The sequence below is a fragment of the Ranitomeya variabilis genome, chromosome 2 (genome assembly GCF_051348905.1).
Source record: "Ranitomeya variabilis isolate aRanVar5 chromosome 2, aRanVar5.hap1, whole genome shotgun sequence".
Taxonomy (NCBI): Eukaryota; Metazoa; Chordata; class Amphibia; order Anura; family Dendrobatidae; genus Ranitomeya; species Ranitomeya variabilis.
This window is the reverse complement of record NC_135233.1, coordinates 83,998,843-84,023,047: the sequence shown is the minus strand read 5'-3', so window position 1 is coordinate 84,023,047 and position 24,205 is coordinate 83,998,843. Positions and strand designations below refer to the sequence as shown.

The 24,205-nt window shown below is 44.0% G+C and overlaps 1 protein-coding gene across 2 annotated transcripts in view; it reads left to right on the top strand.

Annotated features, from left to right (window-relative positions):
* LOC143804483 (retinol dehydrogenase 7-like) overlaps nt 1-24,205 on the top strand; it is a 93,148-nt gene that overhangs the window by 48,184 nt on the left and 20,759 nt on the right. Inside the window, exon 1 of one of the 2 annotated variants that reach the window (XM_077282615.1) lies at nt 19,602-20,031. The exons of the other annotated variant lie outside the window; for it this stretch is intronic. Within the exon in view, the coding sequence (XP_077138730.1) occupies nt 19,662-20,031 (370 nt within the window). The 5' untranslated portion in view covers nt 19,602-19,661. Of the gene's footprint in view, nt 1-19,601; nt 20,032-24,205 lie in introns of those variants that run through there. 2 annotated transcript variants of the gene reach the window in all.

The following is a 24,205-nucleotide window of genomic DNA, read 5'->3' as shown; positions in this document are numbered from 1 at the left end:
TTAATTATTTTTTTTGTCTTTTTTTAAATGTAGGTAGCTGTTTACCGATGGGATGTTCCCAGTCTTCTTTCTACTTTGAAGCATATTTTTATTGAATGAGTAGTGGCAGTTAAGGGGGTTTTCCAGGCTTGGGGTTACAGTTTGTAGTCACTGCACACTGGCAAATATGCAATTTTTGCATACTGGATTTGTCCAGACATTATCCACAAGCCTAGACAACCCCTTTAAATATATGCAGAGTGGTTTATTTTATTATTTAATTTTCTGTTTGTATGCCCTTGGGATTTGGTTGTTTGCATCAAGTTATTGGATTTATTTGTTGCACACTGGGTTGACAAAAATTGCCCAGAACATCTGTGGGGCCTGATATAGTCTTAGCCTGGAAGTTTTTAGAATGGTCATTTGGGGTGACAATCTGAGCCTGTCATTTGTCAGCCTGTGCACATCGCACAGTGACAATAATCTACTGAGCATCCTTCAGAATTGACAGCCGATGTATGGTCAGTAAAACAGGGACTAACCTGGTCCCTGAAACGTAGGTCACTGATGACGCTTTGTTTCAGGGACGGGGGCATAGGCTGCGGCAGTGACACAGACTCAGCTCCCTGATAACACTTCTTTTGCAAAGCATCATCAAAAAATAAGTAGAAAGAAGAGAAAAAAACTGTCAGATAATGTAATTAGGGAATCATTAATTAACCCCTTCATGACGGAAGTATTTTTGTTTTTGCATTTTAGTTTTTTGCTCCCCTTATTCCCAGAGCCATAACTTGTTTATTTTTCTGTCAATATGGCCATGTGAGGGCTTGTTTTTTTGCGGGACCAGTTGTGCTTTTGAACAACACCATTGGTTTTAACATATCATGTACTGGAAAACAGGAAAAAAATTCCAAGTGTAAAAAAGTGCATTTCCACAATCGTTTTTTTTTTCATTATGTTCACTAAATGCTAAAACTGACCTGCCATTATGATACTCCAAGCCATTACGAGTTTATAGACACCAAACATGTCTAGGTTTTTTTTTATTAAAGTGGTGAAAAAAAATTCCAAAGTTTGTTAAAAAAAAGTGCGCCATTTTCTGATACCCATAGCGTCTCCATTTTTCGTGATCTCAGGTTGGGTGAGGGTTTATTTTTCTTCTTGGGAATGGTGCAACAATTTTTTCACACCTGGATTTGGGGATCCTCTGCCATTCTTCCTTGCCGATCCTCTCCAGTTCTGTCAGGTTGGATGGTAACCGTTGGTGGACAGCCAATTTCAGGTCTCTCCAGAGATTCTCAATTGGGTTTAGCTCAGGGCTCTGGCTGGGTGTCACGCTCACGCCCTGACTGGTGGGCGTGAGCTCGGGGGGTTTGTGGCCCCTCTGTGCCACAAACCAGACTACCCTGGAAGGGCCGTAACTATGACAGCTGCCTGTATTTTCACTGGAGCCTCTGATGGTGAGGTCAGGCTTGTGCAGCAGGCAGCTGTCAGGAGCTACTCTAGGGTGGTGTCTGGCTGTGGCTGCTGATCCCACTTGGAGAACAGGAACACTAGGACAGGTGCAGGCATCAGGCAGGACTGGCAGAAGAGCACGGCTGAAGCTCAGACGAGTAGGCTGGCACGGCTGAGACACAGGGCTGGCAGAGACACGGCAGAGAACACAGGGCTGGCAGAGACACGGCAGAGAACACAGGGCTAGCAGAGACACTGCAGAGACCACAGGGCTGGCAGAGACACGGCAGAGAACACTGGGCTGGCAGGCACGGCAAAGAACACAGGGCTGGCAGGCATGGCAGAGAACACAGGGCTGGCAGGCATGGCAGAGAACACAGGGCCGGCAGGCATGGCAGAGAACACACTGCTGGAAGGCCCGGCAGAGAACACAGGGCTGGCAGGCATGGCAGAGAACACAGGACTGGCAGGCACGGCAGAGAACACAGGGCTGGCAGGCACAGCAGAGAACACAGGGCTGGCAGGCACGGCCGACACAGGACAGGTTGGTGAGGTGTATGAAGGAACAGGTAGGGACCTGTTCACACAGGAGATGCAGGTACAGATATGATGTATGAAGGAACAGGTTGGGACCTTTTCACACAGGAGGTGAAGGTAGGGAAACAAGCAGGAAGGAATGAAGTATGAATGAACAGGTTGGGACCTGTTCACACAGGAAGAGAAGTGCAAGGCTGCAGATAGGAGCAGAAGAGCAGCAAGAGATAGTGCAGCAACAAAAGCTAAGCAGAGCGGAACCGCAAGGAATGCGGAGAGGAGCTGCCGCAAGAGATTACTGCAGCAGCAGAAGCTAAGCAGAGCGGAGCCACAAGGAATGTGGAGAGGAGCTGCAGCAAGAGGTTCCTTGCAGCAACAGGAGCAGAGCAGAGTAGAACAGAGCAGAACTGCAGGAGTGCAGGGAGAGATAAAGCTGCAAGAGAGCGGAGCCAGGCAAAGTCACAAGGGTTCGGAGCAGGCAGAGCCGCAAGAGTGCGGAGCATAAGCAGACTGAGAACACAAGGAAAGACACAGCAGAGAAGAAAGCCACAGACAAGGAGACAGAGATAGGACTAAGTTCAGACAAGGTAATGGAACAAGACAAGGAACAAGAACAAAGACACAGGGACCAGGATATTCTGCCTCCTGGAGGGCAGACAACAAGATCAAGGCAAGAACACTGAGAAAAGCCTACGGAGAGGGAGTAACACAGAGCAAGGCCTGGCAAACTCAGAAGCTAAACACAAACTGAGCTAACACATTGCACAGGCCCAGTCCACTGGATGGAGTGTTGTGAATTCTGTTCTCGAACTCCCTCCTGTGGTTATGAATGGTACTTCGGCGAGTTCTGTCCATGGACTCCCTCTGGTGGCTGTGAGTGGAGCTGCTGGTTCTGAGGTTCTTTCCTCAGCTGACCTCGTTTAGTTCTAGGCTGGCTGCTCTATTTAACTCCACTCAGATCATTACTTGATGCCAGCTGTCAATGTCCTAGTACTGGTTCAGTTCTCTTTTGGATCTTTCAGATGACCTGTCTACTCCAGCAAAAGCTAAGTCCCTGCTAGCTTATTTGTTTACCACTGTTTTCTTGTCCAGCTTGCTATCATGATTTTGCCTTGCTAGCTGGAAGCTCTGGGATGCAGAGTGGCACCTCCGCGCCGTGAGTCGGTGCGGGGGTCTCTTTTGCACACTCTGCGTGGTTTTTTGGTAGTTTTTTATGCTGACCACAAAGATACCTTTTCTATCAGTCTGTTTAGTTAAGTCTGGCCTCCTTTGCTGAAACCTATTTCATTCCTGTGTTTGTGACTTCCATCTTAACTCACAGTCAATATGTGTGGGGGGCTGCCTATTTCTTTGGGAAATTTCTCTGAGGCAAGGTAGGCTTTATTTTCTATCTTTAGGAGTAGTTAGCTCTTAGGCTGCGAAGAGGCGTCTAGGCAGAGTCAGGTACGCTCCACGGCTATTTCTAGTTGTTGTGATAGGATTAGGGGTTGCGGTCAGCAGAGCTCCCACTTCCCAGAGCTTGTCCTGTATTACTAGTTTGCTCATCAGGTCATTCCGAGTGCTCCTAACCACCAGGTCATCATAACAGTACAGCTGGCCAGTAAAGTGTTAATGCATCTCAATAGAGGAATAAGAGAAGTTCTGAGACCATTTTTTTTTTTCCTCTGTAGCGTGTTTTGTTTTTCTTTTCCCCTAAATCTCTGGGTGGTTCAGGACACAGGTGTAGATATGGACATTCAAGGTCTATCCCCTTGTGTGGATCAACTCACTGCAAGGGTACAAGGCATTCAAGATTATGTAGTTCAGAACCCGATGTTAGAACCCAGAATTCCAATTCCTGATTTGTTTTCTAAGGATAGATCTAAGTTCCTGAATTTCAAAAATAATTGTAGACTGTTTTTTGCTTTGAAACCCCGCTCCTCTGGTGACCCCATTCAGCAAGTAAAAATTATTATTTCTTTGCTACGTGGCGACCCTCAAGACTGGGCATTTTCCCTTGCGCCAGGAGATCCTGCATTGCGTAATGTGATGCGTTTTTTCTGGCGCTTGATTGCTTTATGATGAACCAGACTCAGTGGATCAGGCAGAGAAAATCTTGCTGGCTTTGTGTCAGGGTCAGGATGAAGCGAAGGTATATTGTCAGAAGTTTAGAAAGTGGTCTGTGCTTACTCAGTGGAATGAGTGTGCCCTGGCGGCAATTTTCAGAAAGGGTCTTTCTGAAGCCCTTAAGGATGTTATGGTGGGATTCCCCACGCCTGCAGGTCTGAATGAGTCTATGTCCTTGGCCATTCAGATCGATTGACGCTTACGTGAGCGCAAAACTGTGCACCATTTGGCGGTATCTTCTGAGCAGAGGCCTGAGCTTATGCAATGTGATAGGACCTTGACCAGAGCTGAACGGCAAGAATACAGACATCAGAATGGGCTGTGTTTTTACTGTGGTGACTCCACTCATGCTATCTCTGATTGTCCTAAGCACACTAAGCGGTTCGCTAGGTCTGCCACCATTGGTACGGTACAGCCAAAAATTTTTTTTTCCGTTACTCTGATTTGCTCTTTGTCGTCCTATTCTGTTATGGCATTTGTGGATTCAGGCGCTGCCCTGAATTTGATGGACTTGGAGTTTGCCAGGCGCTGTGGTTTTTTCTTGGAGCCCTTACAGTATCCTATTCCATTGAGAGGAATTGATGCTATGCCTTTGGCCAAGAATAAGCCTCAGTACTGGACTCAATTGACCATGTGCATGGCTCCTGCACATCAGGAGGATATTCGCTTTTTGGTGTTGCATAATCTGCATGATGTGGTCGTTTTGGGTTTGCCATGGCTACAGGTCCATAATCCAGTATTGGATTGGAAATCAATGTCTGTATCCAGTTGGGGTTGTCAAGGGGTACATGGGGATATCCCATTGTTGTCAATTTCGTCTTCCCATCCTTCTGAAGTCCCTGAGTTCTTGTCAGATTACCGGGATGTATTTGATGAGCCCAAATCCAGTGCCCTACCTCCTCATAGGGATTGCGATTGTGCTATTAATTTGATTCCTGGTAGTAAGTTTCCGAAGGGCCGACTGTTCAATTTATCTGTGCCAGAACACGCCGCTATGCGGAGTTATATAAAGGAGTCCTTGGAGAAAGAGCATATTCGCCCGTCGTCGTCACCGTTGGGAGCAGGGTTCTTTTTTGTGGCCAAGAAGGATGGTTCTCTGAGACCTTGTATAGATTACAGCCTTCTCAATAAAATCACCGTCAAATTTCAGTACCCTTTGCCGCTACTGTCTGATTTGTTTGCTCGGATTAAGGGGGCTAGCTGGTTCACCAAGATAGATCTTCGAGGGGCGTATAATCTTGTGCGTATTAAACGGGGCGACGAATGGAAAACAGCATTTAATACGCCCGAGGGCCATTTTGAGTACCTGGTGATGCCATTCGGGCTTTCTAATGCTCCATCTGTGTTTCAGTCCTTTATGCATGACATCTTCCGAAAGTACCTGGATAGATTCATGATTGTATATTTGGATGATATTGTGGTCTTTTCGGACGATTGGGAGTCTCATGTGAAGCAGGTCAGAATGGTGTTCCAGGTCCTTCGTGCTAATTCCTTGTTTGTGAAGGGGTCTAAATGTCTCTTTGGAGTTCAGAAGGTTTCATTTTTGGGCTTCATTTTTTCCCCTTCTACTATCGAGATGGACCCTGTTAAAGTTCAGGCCATTTATGATTGGACTCAGCCTACTTCTGTGAAGAGCCTTCAGAAATTCCTGGGCTTTGCTAATTTTTACCGTCGCTTCATCGCTAATTTTTCTAGTGTTGTTAAACCATTGACTGATTTAACCAAGAAAGGTGCGGATGTGGTCAATTGGTCCTCTGCGGCCGTTGAGGCTTTTCAGGAGTTGAAGCGTCGTTTTTCTTCTGCCCCTGTGTTGTGTCAGCCAGATGTTTCGCTCCCGTTTCAGGTCGAGGTGGATGCTTCTGAGATTGGAGCAGGGGCTGTTTTATCTCAAAGAGGTTCTGATGGCTCGGTGATGAAACTATGTGCTTTCTTTTCTAGAAAGTTTTCGCCTGCTGAGCGCAATTATGATGTGGGCAATCGAGAGTTGTTGGCTATGAAGTGGGCGTTTGAGGAGTGGCAACATTGGCTTGAAGGAGCCAAGCATCGCGTGGTGGTCTTGACTGATCACAAGAATCTGACTTATCTCGAGTCTGCCAAGCGGTTGAATCCTAGACAGGCTCGATGGTCGCTGTTTTTCTCCCGCTTCGATTTTGTGGTTTCGTACCTTCCGGGTTCTAAGAATGTGAAGGCTGATGCCCTTTCAAGGAGTTTTGTGCCTGATTCTCCGGGAGTTCCTGAGCCGGCTGGTATTCTCAAAGAGGGGGTAATTTTGTCTGCCATCTCCCCTGATTTGCGGCGGGTGCTGCAGGAGTTTCAGGCTGATAGACCTGACCGTTGCCCAGCGGAGAAGCTGTTTGTCCCTGATAGATGGACTAGTAGAGTTATCTCTGAGGTTCATTGTTCGGTGTTGGCTGGTCACCCTGGAATCTTTGGTACCAGAGATTTGGTGGCTAGATCCTTTTGGTGGCCTTCCTTGTCACGGGATGTGCGTTCTTTTGTGCAGTCCTGTGGGACTTGTGCTCGGGCTAAGCCCTGTTGTTCTCGTGCCAGTGGGTTGCTTTTGCCCTTGCCGGTCCCGAAAAGGCCCTGGACGCATATTTCCATGGATTTTATTTCAGATCTCCCTGTCTCTCAAAGGATGTCGGTTATCTGGGTGGTTTGTGATAGCTTCTCTAAGATGGTCCATTTGGTACCTTTGCCTAAATTGCCTTCCTCCTCTGATTTGGTTCCACTATTTTTCCAGCATGTGGTTCGTTTACATGGCATTCCGGAGAACATCGTGTCGGACAGAGGTTCCCAGTTTGTTTCAAGGTTTTACATAGCAAATAGATAATGGCTGCACTCAAGTTTATTGTGCTAAAGCAAGGAAATGTGCAATACATGAAATGTGAACAGCATAATGGCTTGTGAAATTTATGAAAAAACACATGAGATTTTTAGCACAAAATTTGGCCAAATATTGTGAGCCCATTCACCAAACGTCAAGGAAATCTCAGATCGAATGGGTAACTAACCTGTCTGCCTAGTGTGAACACTTACCTATGGCTAATAAAATGGTAAAGCCTATATTTATAGAGGAGGTTAGAACCAACTGTGTTTGGATGTAGTTAAAATCACAGCATGGTGAAGGGCGGGGCGTTCAAGTCAGAAAAAGCAATACATAGTAAATATAGAAAAACTGACTGAACAGCCATCTAGTCTGAACTGGTGCATAACCAAAAAGTCTTACATAGCAAATAGATAATGGCTGCACTCAAGTTTATTGTGCTAAAGCAAGGAAATGTGCAATACATGAAATGTGAACAGCATAATGGCTTGTGAAATTTATGAAAAAACACATGAGATTTTTAGCACAAAATTTGGCCAAATATTGTGAGCCCATTCACCAAACGTCAAGGTAATCTCAGATCGAATGGGTAACTAACCTGTCTGCCTAGTGTGAACACTTACCTATGGCTAATAAAATGGTAAAGCCTGTATTTATAGAGGAGGTTAGAACCAACTGTGTTTGGATGTAGTTAAAATCACAGCATGGTGAAGGGCGGGGCGTTCAAGTCAGAAAAAGCAATACATAGTAAATATAGAAAAACTGACTGAACAGCCATCTAGTCTGAACTGGTGCATAACCAAAAAGTCTTACATAGCAAATAGATAATGGCTGCACTCAAGTTTATTGTGCTAAAGCAAGGAAATGTGCAATACATGAAATGTGAACAGCATAATGGCTTGTGAAATTTATGAAAAAACACATGAGATTTTTAGCACAAAATTTGGCCAAATATTGTGAGCCCATTCACCAAAATACATTTCATGTATTGCACATTTCCTTGCTTTCGCACAATAAACTTGAGTGCAGCCATTATCTATTTGCTATGTAAGACTTTTTGGTTATGCACCAGTTCAGACTAGATGGCTGTTCAGTCAGTTTTTCTATATTTACTATGTATTGCTTTTTCTGACTTGAACGCCCCGCCCTTCACCATGCTGTGATTTTAACTACATCCAAACACAGTTGGTTCTAACCTCCTCTATAAATACAGGCTTTACCATTTTATTAGCCATAGGTAAGTGTTCACACTAGGCAGACAGGTTAGTTACCCATTCGATCTGAGATTACCTTGACGTTTGGTGAATGGGCTCACAATATTTGGCCAAATTTTGTGCTAAAAATCTCATGTGTTTTTTCATAAATTTCACAAGCCATTATGCTGTTCACATTTCATGTATTGCACATTTCCTTGCTTTAGCACAATAAACTTGAGTGCAGCCATTATCTATTTGCTATGTAAGACTTTTTGGTTATGCACCAGTTCAGACTAGATGGCTGTTCAGTCAGTTTTTCTATATTTACTATGTATTGCTTTTTCTGACTTGAACGCCCCGCCCTTCACCATGCTGTGATTTTAACTACATCCAAACACAGTTGGTTCTAACCTCCTCTATAAATACAGGCTTTACCATTTTATTAGCCATAGGTGTCATGGTTCTCAATGGCAAGAGAACGTAGTAAAGCATACAAAAAGGACTAGCTCTTGGAAGATGGGAACTCGAGCTGACTGTGAGCTAAACCTACCGCACAAATAACAGTGGCCGGGTTGCGTGCCTACGTTTTATCCCTAGACGCCCAGCGCCAGCCGGAGAACTGACTGACCCTAGCAGAGGAAAATACAGACCTGGCTTACCTCTAGAGAAATTTTCCCCAAAAGGCAGACAGTAGCCCCCACATATATTGTCGGTGATTTCAGAGGAAATTGACATACGAAGTATGAAGATAGGTTTAGCAAATTGAGGTCCGCTTACTAGATAGTAGGAAGACAGAAAAGGGAACTTCACAGTCAGCTGAAAACCCTTTCAAAACACCATCCTGGAATTACTTTAAGACTCTAATATCAACTCATGACACCAGAGTGGCAATTCCAGCTCACAAGAGCTTCCAGCCTCAGAAATAAACAATCACAGAGAACTGGAACAAAAATGCAAAACAAACTTAGGACTACAAGTCCAACTTAGCTGATAGTAGTCTAGGAGCAGGAACATGCAACAGAAAGGCTTCTGGTAACATTGTTGGCCGGCATAGAAATGACTGAGGAGCAAGGCTAAATAGACAACTCCCACATCCTGATGGAAACAGGTGAACAGAGGCGATGAAGCACACAAGTTCAGTACCACCAGTGACCACCGGGGGAGCCCAGAAACCAAATTCACAACAGTACCCCCCCCCCTCAAGGAGGGGGCACCGAACCCTCACCAGAACCACCAGGGCGATCAGGATGAGCCCTATGAAAGGCACGGACCAAATCGGAGGCATGAACATCAGAGGCTGTCACCCAAGAATTATCCTCCTGACCGTAGCCCTTCCACTTGACCAGATACTGAAGTCTCCGTCTGGAAACACGGGAGTCCAAGATCTTCTCGACAACGTACTCCAACTCACCCTCAACCAACACCGGAGCAGGAGGCTCAACGGAAGGCACAACCGGTACCTCATACCTGCGCAACAATGACCGATGGAAGACATTATGAATAGAAAAAGATGCAGGGAGGTCCAAACGAAAGGACACAGGGTTAAGAATCTCCAATATCTTGTACGGGCCGATGAACCGAGGCTTAAACTTAGGAGAAGAAACCTTCATAGGGACAAAACGAGAAGACAACCACACCAAGTCCCCAACACAAAGACGAGGACCAACACAACGACGGCGGTTGGCAAAATGCTGAGTCTTCTCCTGGGACAACTTCAAATTGTCCACCACATGCCCCCAAATCTGATGCAACCTCTCCACCACAGCATCCACTCCAGGACAATCCGAAGACTCCACCTGACCGGAAGAGAAACGAGGATGAAACCCCGAATTACAGAAGAAAGGAGAAACCAAGGTGGCAGAACTAGCCCGATTATTGAGGGCAAACTCCACCAAGGGCAAAAAGGCAACCCAATCATCCTGATCCGCAGACACAAAACACCTCAAATAAGTCTCCAAGGTCTGATTAGTTCGCTCGGTCTGGCCATTAGTCTGAGGATGGAAAGCAGACGAAAAAGACAAATCAATGCCCATCCTAGCACAGAACGCTCGCCAAAATCTAGACACGAATTGGGTTCCCCTGTCAGACACGATATTCTCCGGAATACCATGCAAGCGAACCACATTTTGAAAAAACAGAGGAACCAACTCGGATGAGGAAGGCAATTTAGGCAAGGGAACCAAATGGACCATCTTAGAGAAACGGTCACACACCACCCAGATGACAGACATCTTCTGAGAAACAGGGAGATCAGAAATAAAATCCATGGAGATGTGAGTCCAAGGCCTCTTCGGAATAGGCAAAGATAACAACAATCCACTAGCCCGAGAACAACAAGGCTTGGCCCGAGCACAAACATCACAAGACTGCACAAAACCTCGCACATCTCGCGACAGGGAAGGCCACCAGAAGGACCTAGCCACCAAATCCCTGGTACCAAAGATTCCAGGATGACCAGCTAACGCAGAAGAATGGACCTCCGATATGACTCTACTGGTCCAATCATCAGGAACAAACATTCTACCAGGCGGGCAACGATCAGGTCTATCCGCCTGAAACTCCTGCAAGACCCGACGCAAGTCTGGGGAAACAGCAGATAATATCACTCCATCCTTAAGGATACCTGTAGGTTCAGAATTACCAGGGGAATCAGGCTCAAAACTCCTAGAAAGGGCATCCGCCTTCACATTTTTAGAACCCGGTAGGTAAGAAACCACAAAATTAAACCGAGAGAAAAATAACGACCAGCGCGCCTGTCTAGGATTCAGGCGCCTGGCAGACTCAAGATAAATCAAATTCTTGTGGTCAGTCAATACCACCACCTGATGTCTAGCCCCCTCAAGCCAATGACGCCACTCCTCAAAAGCCCACTTCATAGCCAAGAGCTCCCGATTACCAATATCATAATTTCGCTCAGCGGGCGAAAATTTACGAGAAAAGAACGCGCAAGGTCTCATCACGGAGCAGTCGGAACTTTTCTGCGACAAAACCGCCCCAGCTCCGATTTCTGAAGCGTCGACCTCAACCTGAAAAGGAAGAGTAACATCAGGCTGACGCAATACAGGGGCGGAAGAAAAGCGGCGCTTAAGCTCCCGAAAGGCCTCCACAGCAGCAGGGGACCAATCAGCAACATCAGCACCCTTCTTAGTCAAATCAGTCAACGGTTTAGCAACATCAGAAAAACCAGTTATAAATCGACGATAAAAATTAGCAAAGCCCAAAAACTTCTGAAGGCTCTTAAGAGAAGAGGGCTGCGTCCAATCACAAATAGCCTGAACCTTGACAGGGTCCATCTCAATGGAAGAGGGGGAAAAAATGTACCCCAGAAACGAAATCTTTTGAACCCCAAAAACGCACTTAGAACCCTTTACACACAAGGAATTAGAGCGCAAAACCTGAAAAACCCTCCTGACCTGTTGGACATGAGAGTCCCAGTCGTCCGAAAAAATCAAAATATCATCCAGATACACAATCATAAATTTATCCAAATATTCACGGAAAATGTCATGCATAAAAGACTGAAAGACTGAAGGGGCATTTGAAAGACCAAAAGGCATTACTAAATACTCAAAATGGCCCTCAGGCGTATTAAATGCGGTTTTCCACTCATCCCCCTGCTTAATTCGCACTAAATTATACGCCCCACGAAGATCAATCTTAGAGAACCACTTGGCCCCCTTTATTCGAGCAAACAAATCAGTAAGCAGTGGCAAAGGATACTGATATTTAACCGTGATTTTATTCAAAAGCCGATAATCAATACACGGCCTCAAAGAGCCATCTTTTTTAGATACAAAGAAAAAACCGGCTCCTAAGGGAGATGACGAAGGACGAATATGTCCCTTTTCCAAGGACTCCTTAATATATTCCCGCATAGCAGCGTGTTCAGGCACAGATAGATTAAATAAACGACCCTTTGGAAACTTACTGCCCGGAATCAGATCTATTGTACAATCGCAATCTCTGTGCGGAGGTAGTGAACCAAGTTTAGGCTCCTCAAAAACGTCACGATAATCAGATAAAAATTCCGGAATCTCAGAGGGAATAGATGACGAAATGGAAACCAAAGGTACGTCCCCATGAGTCCCCTGACATCCCCAGCTTAACACAGACATAGCTTTCCAGTCGAGGACTGGGTTATGAGATTGCAGCCATGGCAATCCAAGCACCAACACATCATGTAGATTATACAACACAAGGAAGCGAATAATCTCCTGGTGATCCGGATTAATACGCATAGTTACTTGTGTCCAGTATTGTGGTTTATTACTAGCCAATGGCGTGGAGTCAATACCCTTCAGAGGTATAGGAACTTCCAGAGGCTCTAAATTAAACCCACAGCGTTTGGCAAAGGACCAATCCATAAGACTCAAAGCGGCGCCAGAGTCGACATAGGCGTCCGCGGTAATAGACGATAAAGAGCAAATCAGGGTCACAGATAGAATAAACTTGGACTGTAAAGTACCAATTGAAACAGACTTATCAACCTTCTTAGTACGTTTAGAACATGCTGATATAACATGAGTTGAATCGCCACAATAGAAGCATAACCCATTTTTTCGCCTAAAATTCTGTCGTTCGCTTCTGGACAGAATTCTATCACATTGCATAATCTCTGGCGCCCTCTCAGTAGACACCGCCAAATGGTGCACAGGTTTGCGCTCCCGCAAACGCCGATCAATCTGAATAGCCATTGTCATGGACTCATTCAGACCTGCAGGCACAGGGAACCCCACCATAACATCTTTAATGGCATCAGAGAGACCCTCTCTGAAATTCGCCGCCAGGGCGCACTCATTCCACTGAGTAAGCACAGACCACTTACGAAATTTTTGGCAGTATATTTCAGCCTCATCTTGCCCTTGAGACAGGGCCATCAAGGCTTTTTCAGCCTGAATCTCTAAATGAGGTTCCTCATAAAGCAACCCCAAAGCCAGGAAAAACGCATCCACACTGAGCAACGCAGGATCCCCTGGTGCCAAAGCAAATGCCCAATCCTGAGGGTCGCCCCGGAGCAAGGATATTACAATCCTGACCTGCTGTGCAGGATCTCCAGCGGAGCGAGATCTCAGAGACAAAAATAATTTACAATTATGTTTGAAATTCTGGAAGCGAGATCTATCCCCGGAGAAAAATTCAGGCAAAGGTACTCTAGGTTCAGATATAGGAGCATGAATTACAAAATCCTGTAAACTTTGAACCTTCATAGCGAGATTGTTCAGACCTGTAGCTAAACCCTGAGGATCCATTTTCATCAGGTGAAGTCAGAACCATTCAAGGATTAGAAGGAGAGAGAGACGAAGGCTGCAGTAAGCAGAGAAGCTAGTAAATCAACTAATGAGCAAACTCAGAAAAAAAAAATAAAAAATTCTCTGCAGACTTCTTTTCTCTCCTTTCTTCTGCCAATAATTTTAACCCTTGGCCGGCCAAACTGTCATGGTTCTCAATGGCAAGAGAACGTAGTAAAGCATACAAAAAGGAATGGCTCTTGGAAGATGGGAACTCGAGCTGACTGTGAGCTAAACCTACCGCACAAATAACAGTGGCCGGGTAGCGTGCCTACGTTTTATCCCTAGACGCCCAGCGCCAGCCGGAGAACTGACTGACCCTAGCAGAGGAAAATACAGACCTGGCTTACCTCTAGAGAAATTTTCCCCAAAAGGCAGACAGTAGCCCCCACATATATTGTCGGTGATTTCAGAGGAAATTGACATACGAAGTATGAAGATAGGTTTAGCAAATTGAGGTCCGCTTACTAGATAGTAGGAAGACAGAAAAGGGAACTTCACAGTCAGCTGAAAACCCTTTCAAAACACCATCCTGGAATTACTTTAAGACTCTAATATCAACTCATGACACCAGAGTGGCAATTCCAGCTCACAAGAGCTTCCAGCCTCAGAAATAAACAATCACAGAGAACTGGAACAAAAATGCAAAACAAACTTAGGACTACAAGTCCAACTTAGCTGATAGTAGTCTAGGAGCAGGAACATGCAACAGAAAGGCTTCTGGTAACATTGTTGGCCGGCATAGAAATGACTGAGGAGCAAGGCTAAATAGACAACTCCCACATCCTGATGGAAACAGGTGAACAGAGGCGATGAAGCACACAAGTTCAGTACCACCAGTGACCACCGGGGGAGCCCAGAAACCAAATTCACAACACATAGGTAAGTGTTCACACTAGGCAGACAGGTTAGTTACCCATTCGATCTGAGATTACCTTGATGTTTGGTGAATGGGCTCACAATATTTGGCCAAATTTTGTGCTAAAAATCTCATGTGTTTTTTCATAAATTTCACAAGCCATTATGCTGTTCACATTTCATGTATTGCACATTTCCTTGCTTTAGCACAATAAACTTGAGTGCAGCCATTATCTATTTGCTATGTAAGACTTTTTGGTTATGCACCAGTTCAGACTAGATGGCTGTTCAGTCAGTTTTTCTATATTTACTATGTATTGCTTTTTCTGACTTGAACGCCCCGCCCTTCACCATGCTGTGATTTTAACTACATCCAAACACAGTTGGTTCTAACCTCCTCTATAAATACAGGCTTTACCATTTTATTAGCCATAGGTAAGTGTTCACACTAGGCAGACAGGTTAGTTACCCATTCGATCTGAGATTACCTTGACGTTTGGTGAATGGGCTCACAATATTTGGCCAAATTTTGTGCTAAAAATCTCATGTGTTTTTTCATAAATTTCACAAGCCATTATGCTGTTCACATTTCATGTATTGCACATTTCCTTGCTTTAGCACAATAAACTTGAGTGCTGCCATTATCTATTTGCTATGTAAGACTTTTTGGTTATGCACCAGTTCAGACTAGATGGCTGTTCAGTCAGTTTTTCTATATTTACTATGTATTGCTTTTTCTGACTTGAACGCCCCGCCCTTCACCATGCTGTGATTTTAACTACATCCAAACACAGTTGGTTCTAACCTCCTCTATAAATACAGGCTTTACCATTTTATTAGCCATAGGTAAGTGTTCACACTAGGCAGACAGGTTAGTTACCCATTCGATCTGAGATTACCTTGACGTTTGGTGAATGGGCTCACAATATTTGGCCAAATTTTGTGCTAAAAATCTCATGTGTTTTTTCATAAATTTCACAAGCCATTATGCTGTTCACATTTCATGTATTGCACATTTCCTTGCTTTAGCACAATAAACTTGAGTGCAGCCATTATCTATTTGCTATGTAAGACTTTTTGGTTATGCACCAGTTCAGACTAGATGGCTGTTCAGTCAGTTTTTCTATATTTACTATTTTTTCTATATTTACTATGTTTCAAGGTTTTGGCGGTCCTTTTGTTCTAAGTTGGGCATTGATTTGTCTTTTTCTTCAGCTTTCCATCCTCAGACAAATGGCCAAACCGAACGAACCAATCAGACTTTGGAAACATATCTGAGATGCTTTGTTTCTGCTGATCAGGATGATTGGGTGTCCTTCTTGCCTTTGGCTGAGTTCGCCCTTAATAATCGGGCCAGCTCGGCCACTTTGGTTTCGCCTTTTTTCTGTAATTCTGGTTTCCACACTCGTTTTTCTTCAGGGCAGGTTGAGCCTTCGGACTGTGGTGTGGATTCTGTGGTGGACAGGTTGCAGCAAATTTGGACTCACGTGGTGGACAATTTGACATTGTCCCAGGAGAAGGCTCAACGTTTCGCTAACCGCCGTCGCTGTGTTGGTCCCCGACTTCGTGTTGGGGATTTGGTTTGGTTGTCGTCTCGTTATGTTCCTATGAAGGTTTCGTCTCCTAAGTTTAAGCCTCGTTTCATTGGTCCTTATAAGATTTCCGAAATTCTTAATCCTGTGTCATTTCGTTTGGACCTTCCAGCTTCTTTCGCCATCCATAATGTGTTCCATAGGTCGTTATTGCAGAGATATGTGGCTCCTATGGTTCCCTCCGTTGACCCTCCTGCCCCGGTGTTGGTTGAGGGGGAGTTGGAGTATGTGGTTGAGAAGATTTTAGATTCTCGTATTTCGAGACGGAAACTTCAGTACCTAGTCAAGTGGAAAGGTTATGGTCAGGAGGATAATTCCTGGGTGGTTGCCTCTGATGTTCATGCTGCCGATCTTGTTCGTACCTTTCATTTGGCTCGTCCTGAGCGGCCTGGGGGCTCTGGTGAGGGTTCGGTGACCCCTCCTCAAGGGGGAGGATACTGTTGTGAATTCTGTTCTCGAACTCCCTCCTGTGGTTATGAATGGTACTTCGGCCAGTTCTGTCCATGGACTCCCTCTGGTGGCTGTGAGTGGAGCTGCTGGTTCTGAGGTTCTTTCCTCAGCTGACCTCGTTTAGTTCTAGGCTGGCTGCTCTATTTAACTCCACTCAGATCGTTACTTGATGCCAGCTGTCAATGTCCTAGTACTGGTTCAGTTCTCTTTTGGATCTTTCAGATGACCTGTCTACTCCAGCAAAAGCTAAGTCCCTGCTAGCTTATTTGTTTACCACTGTTTTCTTGTCCAGCTTGCTATCATGATTTTGCCTTGCTAGCTGGAAGCTCTGGGATGCAGAGTGGCACCCCGCGCCGTGAGTCGGTGCGGGGGTCTCTTTTGCACACTCTGCGTGGTTTTTTGGTAGTTTTTTATGCTGACCGCAAAGATACCTTTTCTATCCTCAGTCTGTTTAGTTAAGTCTGGCCTCCTTTGCTGAAACCTATTTCATTCCTGTGTTTGTGACTTCCATCTTAACTCACAGTCAATATGTGTGGGGGGCTGCCTATTTCTTTGGGAAATTTCTCTGAGGCAAGGTAGGCTTTATTTTCTATCTTTAGGGGTAGTTAGCTCTTAGGCTGTGAAGAGGCGTCTAGGCAGAGTCAGGTACGCTCCACGGCTATTTCTAGTTGTTGTGATAGGATTAGGGGTTGCGGTCAGCAGAGCTCCCACTTCCCAGAGCTTGTCCTGTATTACTAGTTTGCTCATCAGGTCATTCCGAGTGCTCCTAACCACCAGGTCATCATAACAGTGGAGCTGCACTAAATACTCGAGGCCTCTTGGTAATTGGTCAGGAACAGATTAGACGGGTGCACCTGATTCCTATAAGAACCAGAGAGTTCAGTCGCCGCTCCCACCCCCCCCCTCTATGCACACAGCCAGGAAACATGCAGAGAGCAGAGGAATATGGAGCTGATAAGAAACAGAAACCACATCATGGCCTGGAGCAGTGGGTAAGATAGTGTGAGAAATGAGAGGCCATGCCGTGATGCCAGCAGAGTTGTTACACTGGGCCAGTCAAGAATGGTCACAGAGTTGTTCTGAAGCCACTCCTTTGTTATTTTAGCTGTGTGCTTAGGGTCAGTGTCTTGATGGAAGGTGAACCTTCAGCCAAGTTTGAGTTCCAGAGCACTCTGGAAGAGGTTTTCATCCAGGATATCTCTTTACTTGGCCACATTCATATTTCCTTCAATGGCAACCAGTCGTCCTGTCCCTGCAGCTGAAAAACACCCCCCCATAGCATGATGTTGCCACCACCATGTATTACTGTTGGGATTGTACTGGGTGGGTGATGAGCAGTGCCTGGTTTTCTCCACACATACCGCTTAGAATTATCACCAAAGAGGTTTATCTTTGTCTCATCAGACCAGCAAATCTTATTTCTCATAGTCTGGGAGTCCTTCATGTGTTTTTAGCAAACTCTATGCGGGCTTTCATATGTCTTGCACTGAGGAGAAGCCTTTGTCAGGCCACTTTGCCATAAAGGCTCAGCTGGTGGAGGGCTGCAGTGATAGTTGACTTTGTGGAACTTTCTCCCATCTCCCCACTGCATTTCTGGAGCTCAGCCACAGTGATCTTGGGGTTCTTCTTTACCTCTCTCACCAAGCCTTCTCCCACGATTGCTCAGTTTGGCTGGACGGCCAGGTCTAGGAAGACTTCCGGTGGTCTCAAACTTCTTCCATTTAAGGATTATGGAGGTCACTGTGCTCTTAGGAACCTTGAGTACTGCAGAAATTCTTTTGTAACCTTGGCCAGATCTGTGCCTTGCCACAAGTCTGTCTCTGAGCTCCTTGGCCAGTTCCTTTGACCTCATGATTCTTATTTGATCTGACATGCGCTGTGAGTTGTGAGGTCTTGTATAGACAGTTGTGTGCCTTTCCAAATCAAGTCCTATGAGTTTAATTAAACCCAGCTGGACTCCAATGAAGGAGTAGAACCATCTCAAGGAGTATCACAAGGAAATGGACAGCATGTGACTTAAATATGAGTGTCTGAGCAAAGGGTCTGAATACTTATGACCATGTGAGATTTCAGTTTTTCTTTTTTAATAAATATGCAAAAATGTCTACATTTCTGTTTTTTGCAGTCAAGATGGGGTGCAGAGTGTACATTAATGAGAAAAAAATGAATTTAAATTGAATTTACTAAATGGCTGCAATGAAATAAGGAGTGAAAAATTTAAAGGGGTCTGAATACTTTACATACCCACTGTGTATAGGGTTTCTGACTGATAACTTTCTTCCATGGTATAAAAAACGAAGAACCACTCCATCCTAGCAAAATAATCATTATCTATGGCATTGCACCATCTCATGCTGCAAAGAATACCACTGAGTTATTGGCTGCTATGGGCAAAAAAGGAGAGAAACTCATGATATGGCCACCATCATCTTCTGACCTCAACCCTATTGAGAACCTTTGGAGAATCATAAATAAAAAGATTGTGAGGCTATTCTGACGCTGTGAAAAGAAATTCAAGCAGAAACTATCCAAAAACTCACATTTTCAATGGATGCAAGAATTGTGAAGGTGATATCAAGTAAGGGGTCCTATGTTAACATGTAACCTGGCCTGTTAACATGTAACCTGACCTGTTAACATGTAACTTGGCCCGTTAAGATGCAGTGCTTTTGATTTCAGCCACTGACCTCTTATTGCTGAAAATTCAACAAATTTTACAATTTTCAGTTCTTTACGACTTATAAATTGTTTAGAAATTCTGCTGTGGATAATAATTTATTACAGTGCATTGTGAGTTTTTTTTAGTTTTGAAAAAACATTCTGTTATCATTGGGAGAATGGTCTGATAACATGTGATTTATAGTCTAACCCTTGATGATTTGAACATTATACTGACTCATTTGCATCCACAATTTAGAAAAATCAGAGAAAAATAGCATTTGCATAATATTTTGGATCGCTGTGCGTATTTTACTGTCAATAAAGGTCTTGGCCACATTCTCATCCATTAATTGATGTAGTTTGTCACTCTTTATTAGCATTTAATTATCTGATATGTAATGTCTTTTTTTATTACAATTGAAAACTTGATATTTCTTCTTATATTTCGCATGATTTTTATTTTAACAACCATAATAATAAATTAACCTGACACAAATTCTATATGGCTGATTATATATGGAAAAATCAATAAATCAATTTCATTGTTCGCAGTTCCACTTTTGAGAATAGATAATATAGAACAGGGGTTTGATCTAAAGCACAAAGCACCAGTGTTTCCAGTCTTCCCACAATGTGATGCCAGGGAGTGTTACTTGTGACAGGGGAGTGTTTTTCCTCTGGTGCTGACTGAACGTTGAACACGGAAGCTGGAGCTATGGTCTCTGCTCCTTGGCTGAGGTCCTGCTGCCTGGACTCACAGACCCTTGTATATATCTTGCTCTTTGGACTATTGGCGATTGTAATCTATACAAAGCTAAGAGACAAAGATGTATTCTTCAATCCTCAGGGAAGAGCGGTGCTCATCACAGGCTGTGACTCGGGCTTTGGAAACCTGCTGGCTCTCCGGCTGCTTGATATGGGATTCACGGTCTTTGCTACTTGTCTTTTTCCAGATGGAGACGGTGCTCAGGCTCTGATAAACCATTCATCCCCTGGGCAGGTGAAAGTCATCAGGCTCGATGTGACCAGTGATGAAGAGATGGAGAAGGTGAAACAATACGTGAAGGAAAACCTCCCTGAAAAAGGTAATGACTAATTATTTTATTTTTAAGCACTGCGTAAAGCCTAAGGGTACGTTCACACAGGACTTTTTTGCTGCTTTTTTTTGCTGCTTTTTTTAATGCTAATTTAGGTGCGTTTTTGGTGCGTTTTTTGGGTACGTTCACACAGGACTTTTTTGCTGCAGATTTTTGCTGCAGATTTTTGCTGCTTTTTTTATGCCAATTTTCAGCTGCTAGGACACCTCACAATGGCTCTTCACACCTTACTACCAGGAACTCCCTCACAATAGATCACAATCAGGACACCTCACAATGGCTCTTCACACCTTACTACCAGGAACTCCCTCACAATAGATCACAATCAGGACACCTCACAATGGCTCTTCACACCTTACTACCAGGAACTCCCTCACAATAGATCACAATCAGGACACCTCACAATGGCTCTTCACACCTTACTACCAGGAACTCCCTCACAATAGATCACAATCAGGACACCTCACAATGGCTCTTCACACCTCACAATGGCTCACAATGGCTCTTCACACCTCACTAACCACACCCCTAAGCTCTTGGCTGTGAGATCCCTTCCTGCTGGCCATGATTTTCTGCACAAAAAATGCAGCAAATAATGCTACATGCGTTTTTTCAGCGTTTTTTCATCACCCATTCAAGTCAATGGGTGAAAAAACGCTGCAAAAACGCAGCAAAAACGCTGAAAGAAGTGACATGCCCTATGTCCAAAAAAAGCAGCAAAGCAGAAAATACTGATCAAACAAAAAACCAACGTGTGTGCATGAGATTTCTGAAATCTCATAGGCTTTACTGGTACTGTAAAAAGCAGCTGAAAATTAGCATAAAAAAAAGCAGCAAAAAAAAGCAGCAAAAAAGTCCTGTGTGAACGTACCCTTAAAGGCTGGACTCACAGCCAGACTGTGCATCGTGGTCTGAGACATGGATGAGTGAATCCAACCGTAGGCTGGGATGCCACATGGTGCTTGTCGGTTGATATATTTTATTGGCCACCACAGTCAAAACACATGAAAACAGAATTAGGCTAAGTTCACACCAGATAACTTAGAAAAATGGAGTTCTATACAAGATTGTAATAAAATCAATATTTTTTATTGTGACAAAAATTGGTTAAAAACCAGTAGTATAAAGTATAAAGGAAGCAAGGAGACCCTAGTACAAACACATCCTAATCACAGGCACCGAACTGTATGTATATAATATCACCATGGGTTAAATACATATATCTAGCACACTGCTATTAACGCACAATGGTATGATGTAGTAAATAGTGCTAGTTTCCATATAGACAAGTGTCCCCCATGTAGGAAGGAAACAAAAAACAAAAGGCAATTGTGCATATCAGGTGTAAAGTCTCTTACCCATGGTGGAGTAAATGGTGCCTGGGACCCTGGATATCCCCAGGCCCCACGTGACCGCATATAGTAAAAGCCGCGGCCAGGACAGGAAGCAGCGACAGACAACGAGGGAAGCGGGTGAGTATTTTCTGAACAGCGGGGGGGCGCACAGGGGGTGGGGGGGCGGCGGACACAGATCTTTCTTTTAAACACTATTATTCATATCTTCTATGCAGCAAACGCTGCTGCACAGAAGATATGAATGGCGGCTTCAGCACCATGTGGGGGGGACAGTGCTTACTGTAGCGTTGTCTCCTGCACGCCACAGGGACTGCACACGGAGAACGTCCGTGTGCGGTCCGTGTTTTACACGGACCCATTGACTTTAATGGGTCCGTATAATACGTGTGCTCCCACGAACACTGACATGTCTCCGTGTTTGGCACACGGAGACACGGTCCGCAAAAAATCAATGACATCTGAACAGATGCATTGATTTTAATGGGTCTACGTGTGTCAGTGTCTCCGGTACGTGAGGAAACTGTCACCTCACGTACTGGAGACACTGACGTGTGAAACCGGCCTTAGGATGTGTTTGTACTAGGGTCTCCTTGCTTCCTTTATATTTTATACTACTGGTTTTTAACCAATTTTTGTCACAATAAAAAATATTGATTTTATTACAATCTTGTATAGAACTCCATTTTTCTAAGTTATCTTGAGTATCCGGAGTATACATTACCGTCCTTATATATACATGGGTGGAGATCAATTTTTGTCTCCAAGCACACATGATTTATATGTGATCCATGTCAATTCTGTGGGTGTGTTTTCATTACTAAGTTCACACCAGGTGTTTTTGCTGCATTTTTTTATGCTGCATTTTTTTATGCTAATTTTCAGCTGCGTTTCACAGTACCAGCAAAGCCCATGAAATTTCAGAAAATCTCATGCACACACGTTGGCTTTTTTGTCATCAGGATTTTGTGCTTTGCATGTTCTTTTGGACATAGAGCATGTCACTTCTTTCAGCGTTTTTTACCCAGTGACTTGAATGGGTGGTGAAAAAATGCAGGTATCCTGTCTTGCTGCATTTTTGGTGCCAAAACCTGATTCTATGGAATAGGGCTTTTTTTTTCCAACACTAAACTTTTTCAGCACGCACAAGAGTCAAATCTAGAATGCTTAAACAGCAAAAAAAAAGCACCAAAAAGACATAAAAAAATGCAGCGTAAGGCCGGCGTCACACTCAGCGTAGGGAAATACGGTCCGTTATTTACATGCATAATATGCAGAAATGATCCCAAAACAGTAATCCATATGTTATCCGTAGGCAGGGTGTGGCAGCATATTTTACGTATGTCATCCTCCGTATGTAATCCGTATGGCATCCGTACTGCGATTTTTTTTCTCGCAACCTTGCAAAATGGACACATAATGGATCCATGGGCTCAAATATTCGTGAAAACATATATACAGTATATATATATATATATATATATATATATATATATATATATACACATACATACATGTCATTGAGACATATATATATATATGTATATATATATATATATATATATTTAATACAGAGCTAGATAGCATAAAAGTCGGTAATTCAATTGCCGGCTTTTGCTCTCTCCTTATCAAACCCGACAGGATATGAGACATGGTTTACATACAGTAAACCATTTCATATCCCTTATTTTTTTACATATTCCTCACTAATAATGATAGCAGAGTCTGTGTGCAAAATTTTGGGGCTCTAGCTGTTAAAATAATAATAAATAAATTCACAGAAAAAACTGGCGTGGGCTCCTGCGCAATTTTCTCCACCAGAGTGGAAAAGCCAGTGACTGAGGGCAGATATTAATAGCCTACAGAGGGACCATGGTTTTTGCCCCCCCCCCCCCCACTAAAAACATCTGCCCCCAGCCACAATCTTTATTATACACTTAATCCACCTGAAGACCCTCGTTCTGTAAAAGAAAAAAAATTAAAATGCAACAATATCCCATACCTTTCCGGCGCTCAGTCAAGTCCCACTCTGTAAATCCATCTGAAGGGGTTAAAAAAATTTACAGCCAGGAGCATGCTAATGCAGCTGTGCTCCTGACTGTAAAATCTGGGAAATGAATTGAAAGCAGGGGAAAGTAGCATAGTAGACTTGCAGTGCTGCGCCCCCTGCTGGTATAAACTCATATGAACTCTAGCGTAATATATATTCAGAAAAATTCCCACGCTAGAGTTCATATGAGTTTATACCAGCAGGGGGCGCAGCACTGCAAGTCTACTATGCTACGTTCCCCCGCTTTCAATTCATTCCCCAGATTTTACAGTCAGGAGCACAGCTGCATTAGCAGGCTCCTGGCTGTCATTTTTTTTAACCCCCTTCAGATGGATTTACAGCGTAGGACGTGACTGACCACTGGAAAGGTATGAGATATTGTTGCTTTTTTCTTTTTTTTCTTTTACAGAACGAAGGTTTTCAGGTGGACAAAGTGTATAATAAAGATTTTACAACCCCTTGTGTGTTTTTATTTCAATAAAATACTTTATTCTTATTGTGTATGTGTGTATTATTAACCCTTTATTACTATTGGATTAATAATGGATAGGTGTCTTATTGACACCTCTTCATTATTAACCAGGCTTAATGTCACCTTACAATAGCAAGGTGACATTATCCCTTTATTACCCCATATCCCATGGCTACAGGGCAGTGGGACGAGAGAGGCTAAGTGCCAGAATAGGCACATCTTACAGATGTGCCTTTTCTGTGGTGGCTGGGGGCAGATGTTTTTAGCCAGGGGGCCAATAACCATGGA